The sequence below is a fragment of the Molossus molossus genome, unplaced genomic scaffold, assembly GCF_014108415.1.
Source record: "Molossus molossus isolate mMolMol1 unplaced genomic scaffold, mMolMol1.p scaffold_m16_p_2, whole genome shotgun sequence".
Classification (NCBI taxonomy): Eukaryota; Metazoa; Chordata; class Mammalia; order Chiroptera; family Molossidae; genus Molossus; species Molossus molossus.
In genome coordinates this window covers 85,599,586-85,617,068 of record NW_023425355.1, presented here as the reverse complement: position 1 = coordinate 85,617,068, position 17,483 = coordinate 85,599,586, and the positions used below count along the sequence as shown (strand labels likewise).

The window sequence follows — 17,483 nt, the reverse complement described above, 5'->3', positions numbered from 1 at the left end:
AGTTTGCAATCTAGAGGCATAAATGCCACACACACTATCTAAAACAAGCATTACAAGAAGACAGAAATAGTTTCTATTATGTATAACAGAGAATAGAGAAAAATATAAAGGGTAAATACTCAAAAAGACTTCATGAAACACTGGGATTTCCTTAATAAATGACATAAAAGAGACAACAAAGGCAAGTGGAAAAACTCACACGGCTAGAAAGGATCAACTTAATGAAAAAGCTAGGTACAGGATTTACCTAAATTGAGTGCAAGGATTTAAAAGAAGAATAATGGGAAATAGGGGGATTTATTGAGAACTGGGATACTGGCCCTTAAGTTTATGATTATGATGAAAATTGACTTGAGTTTTCAAAAGGAATATAATAAACTAAACAAAGTATGTTCTCTGTTACTTTACACAGGTCATTCATTGTAATGTACAGAATGAATCTTAACAAAAAAAAAAAGGTTTATTATGGAGTTTTTATATTTTAGTGCAAAAAGAATTTGAAATTAAAAGTTCTTGTTCTCACCTTTAAATAGTTCAGGTGATAATCCAAAAGAACAGTAGCATTAGCGATGCTATCCTTTGTTCCCACAAAAACAAATGGTACCATACCCTGGAAAAGAAATGGTAACAATGATCCTATAAAATTAATAATGAATAAATCTGAAAAATGCAAATAATGACTAAATCCCCAGTACAAGGTCTGATAAATAGTAGGTACACAAATGTTTGTGAAAATATAAATCAATACATGGAAAAAAAGTAGCTGATTCCAATATTATACACATCTGTGAATAAGGACAGATCAATATAGCAACCCCTTAAATGCATCAGGTTATTACATTTTAAACACTACAATTAAATTTTGGCAAAGTCACAAATTATGTAATTCAAAATTACACAGGCTTTAACATGAGATGCATAAACAAAATTAATACTCTAATTCACCTAGAATTTTTTATCAAAATCAAATTCTTTTAAAAAATCATTAAAAATTAGAAACTAGGGTACAAAAGTAGAAACTAAATCAATTTTGCTAACCAAGTCAACAGAATACAAACAAAACACAAACAGAACTGGGACACATTAAAATGCACTGTGCAATTATTCTGTGAAGGAAAAAAAGCCTGGCATATCCATGAGCATAAAATTTAACATTTCAATACATTTCAATGTGCTCTAAAAATTATAAAAGGCTAAATCATAAGGAAAGTTTCATCTCTCTAAGGCACTACTTTAATATAAGGAGAGATTTTTCAAAGTAGTAGTGTACTAAAATTTTATAATTCCAGCCCATCAGTACAAATGAGAAAAAGGCACTATTTCTTGTCACAAGTTATAGGGACACCTAGGCCAGTCATGCAAACGAACAGCTGGCAATTATGACATTCAAAGTTGGGAAGAGTTCAATATTTTGCTGAAGAAATACACATGGTTACTGATATTCATAAGTAACTTTAAAAAAGCATACAATGGCTCTGATGTGGATATAATAATTTTCTAGGTGAAGTTTCTAGGTGTTAGAAGCCAAGAAGCTGTCTCTTTAGCAAGTATCACTCTTTTAAAAAGAGCAGTCATTTGATAGGTGTGGCTACTCCTGGGCTGCTTTTGCTTGCTCACATTCAGTACACAGCATCTTAAACGGATGTGGGGCTGGAACAGGTTTTTTTCTTTTTCCTTCCACATGAACATGGCTGTTAATGGGGAACAAAACTGAACAATTAGGAAATACAGCTTTCATACTGACCTTTATCTGGTAGAAAAGGCACTGCTTCCTAGTAGCAATGACCACCTGAAGACTCAGGTGCAACTGAAAACCCATGGGCTTCATAATGGATTTTTTTCCATCAAATAATATATGAACTATGGAAATTATCAAGCCTATGGATCAGATCTTCTTCTCAAAAACATTTCTGACTGTTGAGTTTTTCCTCAACTGACTCTGATACAAAGCAGTTAAACATCCTATTTTCCAAAATGCCATATAATGAAATGCTATACCCTTTCCTCTGGATCATATGCAAATAAAATAAGCTTTGAAACCCTATGTAATTGATTTAGTTTGATCTACTTTGGCACAAATAATTTTAAAACATTTTTGCTTTTAACATGTCCAAACTATTAGTGTACCCAAGTGCCACTCTAATTTAAGCACATCACTACCAGTGGACCAGAACAGTAAGTTCAAGTGAAAAATGGTGAGAGTACAATGGTGGCCTACAATACATACACCAAAAAAAAAAGTGATTCCCTGTTATGGGATGAGAACTGAGCTGCCCAACAGAGAAGAATATTCAATTCACTTGAGGTTATATTTCTCTTTATAAACTGGCATTTTTGCTTTGAATCTCTTGTGAATCACATTTTCCCCATAAACAGTTCTCACAAATCATGTAGGGGTCCTTGCACTCAAGGAACTCAAAATGTGGCTGAGGAGGTCGACAAGGAAATGTCTATATACTAAGTGCTATAATAGGGGTAGCACATTCACTGGAACATGGAAGGGAGAAAGGCTCTTCAGCCAGTCAGGGGAACAGGACCTGTGGCAAGTACACACAGAAAGCTACATAAGGAGTAAGGTCAAGCACAGTGGCAGGAGGAAGAGAGCTCTAAGCGGAGAAAGCATATACACCCGACTAGAAGCAACAGACAGTGTAACTGTTCAGAGACTTCTAAGTACTTCAGTATGGCTCAAGCCTCTCTAGAGATCAAGGGGAGGTGTTGTAACAGATGATATTAGACAGGTTACCATGAAAGAAAGGCTTTATAAGCAACAGGAAGAAATCTGAGCTTTCTCCCCAGGGCGATAAATCCACAAACCCACAAACGCTCCTCCACCAGCCTCCAACCCTGGTGATCATTTGTAGTCTCTCTTAACAAGGGGGATAAACATTAAAATATAGAATTAAAATGTATTTTTCAAGGAATGTTTTCCTACCTGCCAAGCCTTGAGTTCAGGTTTCTGGGATTCCCCTGCTACAATTGATGAAACCACTAACACCTAAAGCAGTATAAGGAATGCAAGTGATGTCATTAACTATAACAAATGATACACAGAAGCCTGAACGCAGGACTTTCACTGTAGGGTTTCTAATCTCATTTCTAAACAATTAGGTTAGTCCAAATATTGAAAATCAGTTTCTAAAATATGGTTTTAAATAGTAACGAATGCATCTAACAGATGGTATATTTTGAGCTATTACAACCTGCAAAATTTCAAGAGATACATGAAAAAAATAAAGTCCACCCTCAAAAGAAAAATGTGACCATTAAATACAACCCCGTATTTTATGTTCACAACATAAGATTTGTCACTGTGAATAACTGAAAAGTAGATATCACTTTGGTTTGTAATATCTTATAAGTTAGCAATATGATACTGAAAAAAACACAATATGAGTAGCCTATAAGCCTAACAAGAGAAAATACCCAAAACACCAATTATAACATCTAGGTTGATGACATTACTTTTAGTGTGATTCAAAGTGACAAATATTTCTTACCCTTTGGACTTTTGTACTGTTAGGTTGAGAAAAATGAGCACTGTTTTCCTTTATATCTGTATGTTTTTTTTCTTCCGAGGGAGTAGGTCCGACCCTTGAGTTACTGGAAGGTAGGGAATTTGGCGGCATAATTTCCTTGGTAAAACACAAAAGATAAAAAAGAGCCAATTTTTAAGTCTTTATTTAGCTCCATTATTGTATCAATGATCATATTTTAAGAACATAAATTATTATAAACAGTTTTGGTAAACAAAATAGAATGTAAAAACCATGCAATTAAAAACCCTCAAAATTTAATTTCAGCCAAAAGAAGTTTTCACAACAGAAAAACAGGCCAGACAATATGTAAAAATGATGGCAATTTGGATAGATTTTATTTTAAACAGAATACTGTTGTACAGAAAAGGATGCCCTCACCTCCCCCACCCTACACAAATACTTATACATACACACAAACTGAAAAAGCCAAGGGATAATAGCCAGAAAGCCTAAGCAGTGCCCCAATTTTGTCTCAGTCACATTTAAGTGATCTTTGAAAAGTATTTTTTTTTTTTTTTTACAATTACAACAACCCATTTTAAAGATTAAGAAATAAGACTTATGCCCGGCTGATGTGGCTCAGTAGATTGAGCATTGTCCCATGGACTGAGAAGTCCTGGTTTGATTCTGGGTCAGGGCACTTGGCCGGGTTGCTCGATCCCCAGTAGGGGGCATGCAGGAGGCAGCCAATTAATGTTTCTCTCTCTCAACGATGTTTCTATCTCTCTCTCTCCCTTCCTCTCTCCCTAAAAAATAATTAAAAATATATTTTTTAAAATAGACTTAAAGGGGTTGCCCTGGCCAGTGTTGCCCAGTGGTTAGAGTGTCAGCCGTGCACTGAAGGGTCATGTGTTTGATTCTCGGTCAAGAGCATTTACCTGGGTTTTAAGTTTGATTCCTGGCCCCAGTAGAAGTGCATGTGAGAGGCAACCAATTCAGGCGTCTCTCTCTCTCTACCCCGCCCTCCTTCCCTCTCTTCCACTCTTAAAAAAAAAAAAAAATCAATGGAAAAAAATATCCTCAGGTAAGGAATAATCAAAAGAAAAAAAAAACTTAAAGGAATTTAAGTGACTAATCCAAAGTAATAGCATTCGAGAATTGACAGAGTCCACGTCTACAATGTACCACTAACTGGCATACTTGATAAACAGAATTTATACATCTACATTATGTGTGTAACACAGAGGCCTCTAAATTAATATCAAACAAAACAACAAAACTTTTACTTTTCTTAGACAAACCTTGGAAACATATGCACTAGAACATACCTCTTCTTGTGGAACATTTTTCTCATTTTCGGCCTCAATTCTCACCCTTACAACTCCTGACTTGTCCACAATTTCCTGAATCAGTTTTCCATTTTTTCCTATAACTTTGCCTAAGTTAAAAAATGAATAATTCACGTTTGGTTTTAAGAACACATACCTTAAACCAGTAAGCACACCACACTATTTTATATAAAACTGCAAGACCAAAACAGAAACTGTTCACATGAAAGACAGGTTAAAACTGGCTTGCCAATTTACTAGATCATCATTATTTAAACTCCATTGGTTAGGTAATAGAGTTGATTAATACTCATGAACTAATTGGATAATTTTGAATTTTCAGGCAGTTCAAAGATAGGCTCTTATTTTGCAAACAAAGGATATACTTTAAACTTGCTAGTACAGTGGTGTGTATCACTATTCAAAACTATTAAAATTAAGAAAAAGTATAGATAATAAAAATATATTTGCATATTTATTTGACAGTTTCAATTATATCTGTACCTGATTTAAATCTGTTTCTTTTCCAATGGTAAATAGAATCTTGCACCACTTAAAAATGTGGACATGTGCCCAGCGGGTGTGGCTCAGTGGTTGAGCATTGACCCATGCAACAGGAAGTCGCCAGTTTGATTCTGGGTCAGGGCATGTGCCGAGGTTGTGGGCCTGATCCCCTGTGGGGAGCGTGCAGGAAGCAGACAATTGATGTTCTCTCTCACTGATGTTTCTATCTCTCTGCCCCTCTCCCTTCCCCTCTCTCTCTCTCTCTCTAATATCAATGAAGAAAAAAAAAGTTTTTAATGGGGATATGTTCTGAGAAATGCTTAGTTGGGCAATTCTGTCACTGTGCAAATATCAGAATTCATTTACATAAACCTAGATGGTATAACCTATTGAAAACCTAGGCTATGGTATAGCTTACTGCTCCTAGGCTACAAGACTGTACAGTATGTTATTGTACAATACAACAAGAGATTAAATCAAACATAAGAGAAAACACAGCAATTGATACTCAATGAACATGAGTTGTATGAGGCTGCTGTTGGCATAACACGGTATATACTGTTTTACAGCTAACTTTTTTTTTTGTAAGTAGAAAGAGTACACTCTAAAATAATGATAAAAAGTATAGCACAGAAAATATACGCCAGTAACAGTCAAGTACTATCATTATCAAGTATTATGCACTGTACATCATTACACTGTTATACTTATATATGACTGCCAGTGAAGGTTTGTTTACACTAGCATCACCATAAACATGTGAGTAATGCATTACATGTGACATTACAATGGCTATGGAGTCACTAGGCGACAAAAATTTTTTAGCTCCGTTATAATCTTATGGAACCACCAAAGTATATGTGGCCTGTTGTTGACCAAAACGTCATATGTGGCATATGACACCAATATGTTAAAACAGAATATTACTCCTGTGCATTACTCACAAATTAGATAAGTATATTAAAATGTGAAGGGATTAAAAAAGGGGAAGGGATAAGTCACAGAGTAAATGATTAATAAATTACATGAAAGAGTTTGTGAAAAATAAAGAGATCATAAATCATAATCTGAGATTCAAAGAAAACTCATGCAATACTGATTAGACATCTCACTAAAGATCTGTCTTGGCAAATCTTAATAATACAAAAGTGCTTTCTGAAAATTCCAAGCATTCCCAGTGTCAAAGTAGACAATTTCTAAAACAGAATTGTTTTATTTTACTAAATGGAACCAAAACAAAAATCAGGCTGATTGTACTTCAGCAGGTTTTCTAGTGAAAGGTCACTTCTGGAATCGTATTCTCTCCAGGGAAAACGACAGGCAGCTTGCACTTTGTAATAGCAAATAATCCAATTCTGCATTACATAGTTATTTCAAAATCCCAACTGACGATTTAGTAATTCTGCTCTACTGAACTGAATGGAATTGTTCTGAATAAGAGGAAGGAAAGAGAGCTAACATTTAAAGACTCTCCTACTATGTTCATAGCTTAGGCAATATATATCTATATACCTATACTTAACTATCTATATATTCCTATTTAATCATCACAACAACCCTTTGATGTGGATACTATTATCATATTTGTTTTAGAGATGAGTAAAGAAAGACTCAAGGAGGCTAAGTTAGTTGCTAAAGATCAAACAGCTACCAAAATGTGAAGTAGGACTGAAATATAAATCCAACTACAATACCCAAGAACTTCCCTGATCATCAAGCCATTTCCAAAATGAACTTTAATTAATCTGACACATTAAGTTTCCATTTGGTAAATTTTGCTTGACAAACTGTAAATAAGATAAAAATAAACATAACACCACTTAATCTGAGGTAATTAGGTGGTGTGCAGAACTGTCGTGCAAGTTATCGCAATAACATTACATAGTCATGTTCTTTAGTTGTTTGTAGTATACAGTTGAGTGAATAATTCTGCATTATTTCACTAGTATTTATACGTTATCTTCAATCAAACTAATTTCCTTTGGAGAAAAATATTATTCCAAGTGTTTTTTAAATGGCATAGGAAGTTGGTTATTATTCTATGCTGACAAAAAGCAAGCTAAATAGGACTAAAACTGTGAATGAAATGCACAGAAGTCCTTATTTTTTCATTCTTTAAACTTTCCAAAGGGCATAAATTACTTTTTATAATTAGTAATGATATAAAGTTAAAAAAATGTATAGGCAGTATGTCCCAATTTTATTTGTAAATTAAAACCTTATGTAGTATTCTTGATAAAACTGCACGTTGATACATTCTACTAAAGATATCTGCGGCATTTGAGTATTGGTGAAGAGTTCTCAGGTATTTGATGGGTACTCGTGATGGTCATGAAACAACAGTAAATAGGTCAAAATGAAGAATTATCATTGATGGCGAAGGAAATCATCAAGAAAATAAAAGACAACCTACTAAATGGGAGAAGATATTTTCAAATGATATATCTGATAAGGGGTTAATATAAAAAATATATTAGGAACTCATTCAACTTAACACCAAAAAAAAAGAAAAGAAAAATCCAACTAAAAAAATTAGCAGAAGACCTAAACAGATTTCTCTAAAGAGGCCATACAGATTAGTGAGGATGTGCAGAAAAGGGAACCCTAGTGCACCGTTGGTGGGGATGCAGACTGGCGCAGCCACTATGGAAAATAGTATGAAGGGTCCTCGAAAAATTAAAAATAGAGCTGCCATACAACCCAGAAATACCACTTCTGGGTATTTATCTGAAAAACAAAACAAAAACACTAATTCAAAACAATATATGCAACCCCATGTTCGTTGCAGCATTATTTACAATATCTAAGACATAAAAGCAACCTAGGTGTCCATCGACAGATGAATGGATAAATATGTGCTATACACATACACAGACACACACACAAAGGAGTATTAGTCATTTAAATAAATGGTACCTTGCTATTTGTGACAAAACATATGAATCCAGAGTTTATTATACTCAGTGAAACAAGTTAGGGAAAGACAAATACTGTATGATTTCACTTATATGTAGAATCCATACAAAACAAAACAAATAAATGAACAAAACTAAACATAGACCCACAGACAAAGAGAACAAGCTAATGGTTGCCAAGCAGGAGGAGGCTGGGGGAAATGGGTGGGAAAAAAGAATTACTACTGATGTTATAGAAAGCCCTACAGACATTTGGAGTTACAGATTTGATTACATTCAGATTCTCAACTCTTAAAAAATTAATAATACTATCATTTTATAGCCCCATTAGAGGGATCAAATATCAATCCATTCCAAATAATAAAGCTCCCAAAATGTCACTAGTTTTGAAAAAAAAAAAAAAAAATTTAATATATGCAAAAAAGACAGCGAAGAGCCTGTGCAAAATTTCTTTCTTGGCACCAGTAGTTTGAACTAAAAAACAGTATCTTTTGCACACCTTCTGAAATGTAATCTTGGAATAGCATATTTACCTAATATTTTCCATACACTGTAGCAACTAATCACATTTCCACAATTACATTTCAATTAAATAAGTTAAAATGAAATTCTATTGGTGTAAATGACTTACCGAACTTTTATTCTTATAGTGTATGTCAACAGCAATTTCTCACTCACCTACTAAGTTCCTTGGGACTTGTATGACATCCTCAGCAAATTCAAGAAAGCTTCTAGCCTTTTTTACTGCATCCTGATCCTAACAAAAAGGGCAAAAATATTTAAGCCAAAAGATGAGCCATCTGAAACAATGGCTGTTATTTTAGACAAAAACTATTTAGTCAAATATTTACCTCTCCATAAATATGAAATGTGCAGGTATCTTCATCTAGATCAATAGCAGTGACCCCAGGTACTTTTCTAGCTTGCTGAATATTAGCACCATGAGTACCAATAGCTAGACCCATCAGATCTTCTCGTACGATAAATTGTTCATGAAATCTTGAGGCAAGCTGCCTTGAACTCTGAAGAGAAATGTATATCTAATTAATATGTTTCAACTATTGAGACAACTGTATTTAGGTAAGCTATGTAAATTATATTGACAAATTATATCCTACAAATTAGTTTAAGTTGGAAATTAACAGGTTTTAGAAAATAACACCTACCCACAGCATAAGTTCTTTTTAGGTTACTGAAGGTCTATGCTATTTGAGATATTTTTTGTTAATAGGAAAGTGCTTGTTGACAATTTTTCAAGGTATCTTTTGAAAACCTATTTTCAAGGCTGCCTTAGTTAACCAATAACATCAACAATGTAGTGATTAAGAAGCAGATCAAATGTTCCCAAATAAAAAACAGCTCACTGGGTCTGTCAGAATCAATTTTTTTAAGTAGAAAATGTGGCTTTCTTTCCCAAAATATCATCTCCACAAAAAATTGTATTATCTTCATTTTTTTTTTTTTTGGTATGTGCCCCTAGCAGGGACTGAACCCAGGACTCTCTGATCCGCAGGCCAATGCTCTAACCGCTGAGCCAAATCGGCCAGGGCTAACTTCATTTTTATTAATGGATACTGGTTTATATATCCTGGAAACAGTGCCATTTATATAACATCACTAGCTACTATGGTCTAGACAGCACTTTGAGGAAATGATGACATTAAAATGACATCATCCCACCTCATCCCCCAACCTGAAGAAAGGGATTCATAGAAATTGTTAGTAATTAAATTAAATTGAATAATTAAAGAATGTCAAAGATTTACAACTTATCTTAAGACCTTGTGAACTGGATCCACAAGTATGAATTCTTTAAAATATTCAGTGATGACTGAATTAGGATAAAATGACAACCAAAACTTGTAGATAAGTGCTCTCTTTAAATAGTAGTATCACAATTTAATATTTAGTTCTAGCATGATAATAATGAAACCCAAACATTTTAGTAGCTCATGTTTAAAAATGGAAATTTCTTATCTGAATATCTGTATCTCTTTAATATTAGTGAGGAAACATAGGCATGCATACTAGTTTCTCATTATTCAACACACCTGATAATTTGAATAAATGAATATAACTATGGTAAACATTGTTAAAAGTATAATAACCTCTTTGTAGATTAGAGTAACAAAATGTACCAAACATGTGTAGGATTTTTCAAGAAATCATGTTTTTTTGAGTCCTGGTTCATTCACCTGGTTTCTTTTCCTTGATAATCGCTGATACATGGTAAGCCAAAGGTGGAACAGATCATTTAAGAATTAGATATTTAAAAAGAGGCATATGAGTATATTTCTATAATACAATGAAAAGGAGGATGGTTGGCCTAAAAGTTATGAGAGAATCACTAAAGAAACCACAAACTTGTGAACACAGGGGGCATCAAGAAAGAATGAGAGCAGCCCGGTTGGTGTGGCTCAGTGGATGAGCATCAACCTATGTACCACGAGCTCACCGGTTCAATTCCTGGTCGGGGCACATGCACAGGTTGTGGGCCCAATCCCACAACCTGTGGGGGGGCATGCAGGAGGGGACCAATCGATGTTCTCTCTCATCGATGTTTCTATCTCTCTCTCTCTCTAAAAATCAATAAAGAAAAAATATTTTTTAAAAAAAGAAGAAAGAATGAGAGCAAAAACCAATTCAACAGACCTCCATGGCCATCAGGAAAACGAAGTAGCAAAAGGAGATATAGCAAAGGGGGAGATCCCAATGTCTTCTCTCCCTCCTACTAAGAGCTATGCAAGAGCACATTAAGTTGGAAGGTAGCCAGGTTTCACAGGGTTTTACGACAACACAGCCTTGACTACTCTCTCTCTTAAAATGCAATTCGGAACTCCTTTTTTTTTCTTTATTTAGTTTCTATAGTAATGAATTAAAGTACTATATAGTTATCAATGAAAATAAATATATGGTGACGAAAATTAAGGGAGGATTAATAAAAGTAGATGGAATGAACTTTAAGAGAAAAAATAGTAAATTAGGGAAAAAGCCTCTGGCAGGAATCTGAAGACAGGAGTTTTAAAGAGTAACAACCAATTAGAATAAAGAAGATCTATACCCTTTTAAACAAAGATAAACATACATAATGAAAAGAATATGATTAGATATTTAAATACTACCCAGTACCTTAATAATAACATTTTATTAGTGGCTTTGACAAACTTCCAGTAAAAGCGAGTTCCAGAAGTTCCTTAATATACGTAACTGCCACTTAACTTTAAATCCTCAGGCATAAAAAATTTAGTTATGTAAAGTTAGTATGTAAACTTTTAATACTTCAAAGTTCATATGGAACCAAAAAAGACCCCGAATAGCCACAGCAATCTTAAAAAAGAACAAAGTTGGAAGCATCATATCACCAGATTTCAGGTTAGACTACAAAGCCACTGTAATCAAAACAGCCTGGTACTGGCACAAAAAACAGGCAGATAGATCAGTGGAACAGAATACAGAACCCAGAAATGGACCCGAGACAATATGCTCAATTAATATTTGAAAAAGGGGGCAAGAGCATACAGTGGAGTAAAGACAGCCTCTTTAGTAAATGGTGTTGGGAAAATTGGACAGCTACATGCAAAAAAAAATGAAACCAAACCATCAACTTATACCATACACAAGAATAAACTGAAAATGGATAAGAGACTTAAATGTGACTCATGAATCCATAAAAATCCTAAAAGACAATATAGGCAACAAAATTTCAGACATCATACGCAGAATTTTCACTGATACATCACCTAAGGCAACAGAAACAAAGGAGAAAATGAACACATGGGACTACATCAAACTCAAAATCTGCACAGCAAAAGAAACAACCACCAAAATGGAAAGGCAACCCACTCTATGGGAGAGCATAACTGCCAATGATACATCAAATAAGTGGTTAATTTCCAAAATATATAGAATGCTCATACAGCTCAACAAAAGGAAGACAAAGAACCCAATTAAAAAATGGGCAAAGGAAATAAATAGACACCTCTCCAAACAGATCATACAAATGGCTAAGAGACATATGAAAAAATGCTCAACATCACTAATCATCAGAGAGATGCAAATTAAAACAACAATGAGGTATCATCTCACACCTGTCAGAATGGCCACCATCAACAAATCATCAAACAACAAGTATGGGCGAGGTTGTGGAGAAAAGGGGACTCTAGTACACTGCTGGTGGGAATGCAGACTAGTGTAGCCACTACGGAAAACAATACGGTGTTACCTCAAAAAATTAAAAATTGAACTTCCATTTGACCCAGTGACCCCACTTCTAGGAAGATACATATCCTAAGAAGCCTGAAACACCAATCAGAAAGAATATATGTACCCCCATGTTCATAGCAGCACTATTTACAATAGCTAAGGTCTGAAAACAGCCCAAATGTCCATTAGACAAACGAATAAAAAAGCTGTGGTCCATATACACAATGGAGTACTATGCAGCTGTAAGAAAGAAAGATCTCTTATCCTTTGAGACGACATGGAGGGGCCTGGAGAGTATTAACCTAAGTGAAACAAGCAAAGCAGAGAAAGACAAATATCACATGATCTCACTTATTTGTGGAATATAATGAACATAACAGTCTGAGGAAGGGAGTAGTCCCAGAGACGTGGAAGTGGGGTACAGACTGACAATCCCCAGAAGAGGGGATGGTGGGGGAGAGATAAACCACAGAACTTATATGCATGTACGCATGAACAATGATCATGGACAACAAAGCTGGGGACAGGGTGGGGAGAGTGGGGGAGGAGGGGTGTCACTGGGGGAAAAAGGAGAAACATCTCTAACAAAAATAAATAAAATAAAATAAAAACTTTAGTATGATTAGTCTTTGTATAATTTAATTTTTTAAATATAGGATATAAGAACTAACTAAGAAACAGTAATAAAAGGACAACTTGCCCATATTCAAGTTTTGTAACCGAACACTTGTCATTTCTAGATATCTTTACAAGTACCACATACCTCTAGCTGCTTACTGGCTTCTTCATTTCTCAGTATAAGAGATAGCTTAGTTCGCAGACTACGAAAGTGCATGTCAATCAGCATGTGTGCTCGTTTTGAGGTGACTTCATTAACAGACTAAAAGATATAAATTAACACCATTATCATCTAAACAAATGCCCCAAATGATATGCACCAAAATAAACAACTCAAAAACACTCACCAAAATGACAAGCTGATAATTTTCTGGATCATAAGTTACAGAAAAGGCACCAACTGCCTTTTTAAAATCCTTATGTGCCGATTCTTTGGCACACCTAGAAAAAACAAATATGCATTGTGGAGTTAAGGTGAATGATTACCAACTACTGGTATAAATATATGCAGAGAGATTTACACTTGGAATTGTGGACTCATACTAAATTTCATTTATACAAGATATATCCATTTAAAGGTTTAGGTCCTTTGACATGCACCTCTGAAATACTCAATTTAATCAAGGATTTGTGATTATAGAGAAAGGAAAAAAACAGTTATGTTCTTAAGGGATTATGGATGGTCTGGGATTATCACAGGGGACATATTTAGGAAAGCCATTCTTCCTCTGCAAGCTTCCTCATCTCACATGTTTACATATAAGTAATTAATTTTCTTGAATTAACTGTTGAAAACTGTTAGGGATAGCTACAAGGTACCCAACTTTGTTTTATCATTTATTTTCTTAAAAAAAACTGCTGAGCAAATTAAGGGAGAGAAAGAAATGCACATGAATCATTAGGCACAAAAATATATATGCCTATCTATAATCAAAATGTTAAGATTTCTATGTATTTTGAACTGCAAGCCAATGTTTATCTAAAGTACAACATGTCCAAATCAAGCTTACTAAAAGCCCTTTCATGCAATCTTTAAAAAGGAATCTCTTAACTAAAAAGTCTTTAAGCATGACTCCAAATAAAGATAGAGATGACCTTTGGAAGCTTCATTACCTCTGTTTATTACATATTTATCTGAAAATATTAGCTAAAAAAGAAAAAAAACCTGGAGTAATCTTCATTGTCTAGAATTTTATTGGTCACTTATGACAAAATCTTTATTAATCAGTTTCATAACCTTAAGAGTCTATAAAGTTAGTTTATTTTGGAAAACAAGTGTACATTAGCCAGGTATCTAACCATACAAGTGTATACAAGTGTAATGCTGGCTGAGTCACATAACTCAAAAAAGCTAAGTATGTTTTTTTACCACTTTTTATAAACCATTTTCACTGAATTTAAAAATTGATTTTTATTATTTCAAAATGTATATCCTTTTAAACTAATTGTATATCATCTGTAAATTCTCAGTGTTTCTTGCACATGAACTTACATTTGTCGTAAGTCTTCTGGCACATCCAGTTTGATTTTATGAAAAGTATCTTTTGTGGCAGGTTTGTTGGGATTAACGGATCGTAGACGTTCAATTGTGACAATTTCATTGTATGTAGCATCACATGCTGCATATTCTATCACGTAAAACTGAGAGAAGTAAATAAAATTCATTCCTGGTCATAGTGTTTAAAGTAATAGCAATAAGCTCTACCTATTCAGTAATTTTTAAATTCTCTAGGGGGTAAAAAAAAAAACTATTTGATCAACTAATTGAAACACATGAAACATACTGAACATAGAGAGAAAACATTTTAATAAAATGACTCAAGCTATTTATTATTTTAAAATAAAAATCCAGTCTGAAATGTAGTACCTGGGTTTAAAAATGGGAAATAGTATAAGAAAAAATTTTAAATATGCATTTTCCTACCTCACCCTTTATCATCCTCACTTTAGCTAACCACCAACAGCAAGGCTCTTTTTCATTTGCTCTGGAATAAACCTACACAAAAATTACAACAGAATATTGCATGATTAACATCATTCAGAAATTAACTTATCAGACATTGAGGAAATTTCTTTAAATAACCCTAGATGTCTTTCAAACTCATAAGCTATATCCTTAAACCAGACTGTACTCCTACAGCTAGACACAGATATATAATCAGAAACTGCCTGATTACCTGGGAGAGCCCTATAAAAAGAGCTTTCCTATTTTTCTGTTCTAATTCAGTAATAATTAGTATGAATATGAATGCTCAAGAAAAGCTCACTATTCATAAACCTGGGCATATTTTCCTTAGATACTTTGAAAGCTAAAAAAATGTATCTAATAAGCAAATAAGTGGAAGTCAATGATCTTGGCCTACTCCTGGCTGCATGGTCACTAAATGGGAAAGGTCGCCGACCACTCACAGCCCACTAAAAATACCACCCTGCCATTCATGTCTCCTGGGGACTAAATGAACAGATCCCTGGTCATTGTCCAGTCCTCTCTCCACAAAACTGCCATGCTGACAATCCTCTGGATACCACCTTCCTGCTCTCACACACTGTGGATCAGTTCTTCTAATCAATTTCTCTCATGACTACTTCAAAATTCACTTATGATGTGCAGCATGAAACCTTTTATGAAGACACTAGCAAATCAAGGTCAATAGGAAAAGAGACAATACAGGATACACAGAGAAATAGAAATACACAAAAGCAGAAAGAAACAGCAGGGAAGACAAGGGGGATGGGGAAAAGAGAACTGAGAGGTACTAAGCAACTCAAAGCTCCAACTCTTGTCTTTATTTTACAGTTGAAGTTAATAGTTATACAACACAGTGACTAAATACAACTTAACCTAACTTACCTTTCGTTCTTGCCTCCATGACTTCCTATTAACTCTGCTTTAGCCAGAGAAATAACCTGGTAATTGTTATGTAAAACAAAGAGGTTGTCCTTGTAAAAATGTCTTATTGGTCCCCACCTGTCATGTGACTAAGTTGGGGGAAAAAATTCCCTCTATCCATCACTATTTTGAGCATTCCTTATACAGACAGACCAAAATACCTGGTGTCTTACCTCCCTTTTATAACCTAAGTTAATGGTTATATAATACAGTGATGAAATACAACTTAATTTAACATACCTTTCCCTCTCGCCACCATCAGTCCCTTTCAACTCTGCTCCAGCCAGAGCAGTAACCTCAGTTATGTATTATTGTTAGGCAATATAGAGGGGTCACCCTAGCAACAGTGTCTCATTGGTCACCACCTGTCATGTGACTCATTTGGGGTAAAAAAAAAAGCCCCCTTTATCCACCCAAACAGTATTATGAGCACTCCTAATATAGACAGACCAAAAGTCATGATTTTTGCCTTCAGGAAGCTTATAGTCTCCCAGGGAAAATGAACAGCTAACGGTCCTCAAGTATAAATAGTGTTTAGTTGTTTAGTTCCCTACTGGGATCCCTCATAAAACTAAGCCCAGTTCCTTACACCTAGTAGATACTGAATACGTTTCTGGTAAATAAATAGTACTTTATTCTATTTCTAATTTAAAATTGTAGAGAAAAGAACACAGACCTGAATATCCAGAGACATTCTCTGAGCACTCTCTAAAATAGCACTCCTACCCCCACATCACCTTCTATCCTCTTACTTTTTTTTCTTCCTAGGACTTACACCTGCCATATTAGTAATCCTCCCTAGAATGTGAACTCATCACAGGCAGGGACTCTTCTGTTTCACTGTGCCATCTGTACCTCTTATAGAAAATAAGAATTCAAAGATCTAGTACACTTTACCTTACCTGTACAAATGTCTACTTAGCTGTCATGAATACACAGATATTCATGAAGTTGTAACTACTAACAAGGCATTGTGGAGAAAGAAGCTTAAAATGGAGTGTGTGAAAGGGGAGGAAAGTACACAGACCAACCATAATTTATACCAGACTCCAAGTGCCTTATGCTACCCCACCCCCAATTTTCAGTAACTAGAGAAAACACAAACACAACGTTTCTGTTAATGTGTTACATCTCCACAGCACCTTTTAGTCAAAGACATCATTGGCACATGAGCTGGTAGTTCACAGCATGCCCTGTGAAAAGAGGTTTTACCTATATGTGTATATACTAAAACTCAAAAATGGCTTTTTAAAGATATACCAGGAAGATTTACTACTACTTAAAGAAATTCTAGGATGATGATCCATTATCAAGTTATGATCTTTTTCCTTCATAAAACTAATTTTCCTAATCCAAAGATTCAGAGATTCAGAGAAGCAAGAAAAGAAATACTAGTGTACAAAGGAAATCAGTGGTGACTTTCAAAGATGTGACCAGACTACTGCTCAGGCAGCCACATTTAAGTATCATGCATTATTTTAAATCACTAGTCAGAAAGCTCAGTCAAAAGCAAATGTCCATCACAGTTAAAACTCTCAAGATAGTT

At 34.7% G+C, this 17,483-nt stretch overlaps 1 protein-coding gene across 14 annotated transcripts in view; it reads right to left on the bottom strand.

The window, feature by feature from the left end:
• The window catches only part of FMR1 (FMRP translational regulator 1), a 41,130-nt gene that overhangs the window by 9,063 nt on the left and 14,584 nt on the right, over positions 1-17,483 (bottom strand). For 8 of the 14 annotated variants that reach the window (XM_036270478.1, XM_036270481.1, XM_036270480.1 and 5 more), the window contains exons 4-13: positions 14,972-15,043; positions 14,540-14,688; positions 13,395-13,488; positions 13,193-13,309; positions 9,078-9,248; positions 8,905-8,983; positions 4,808-4,917; positions 3,501-3,635; positions 2,936-2,998; positions 524-610 (exon numbers count right to left, since the gene is read on the bottom strand). In XM_036270478.1, coding sequence (XP_036126371.1) covers positions 524-610; positions 2,936-2,998; positions 3,501-3,635; positions 4,808-4,917; positions 8,905-8,983; positions 9,078-9,248; positions 13,193-13,309; positions 13,395-13,488; positions 14,540-14,688; positions 14,972-15,043 — 1,077 coding nt within the window. Of the gene's footprint in view, positions 1-523; positions 611-2,935; positions 2,999-3,500; positions 3,636-4,807; positions 4,918-8,904; positions 8,984-9,077; positions 9,249-13,192; positions 13,310-13,394; positions 13,489-14,539; positions 14,689-14,971; positions 15,044-15,898; positions 15,955-17,483 lie in introns of those variants that run through there. The other 6 variants (XM_036270482.1, XM_036270486.1, XM_036270490.1 and 3 more) reach the window with 3 other exon arrangements.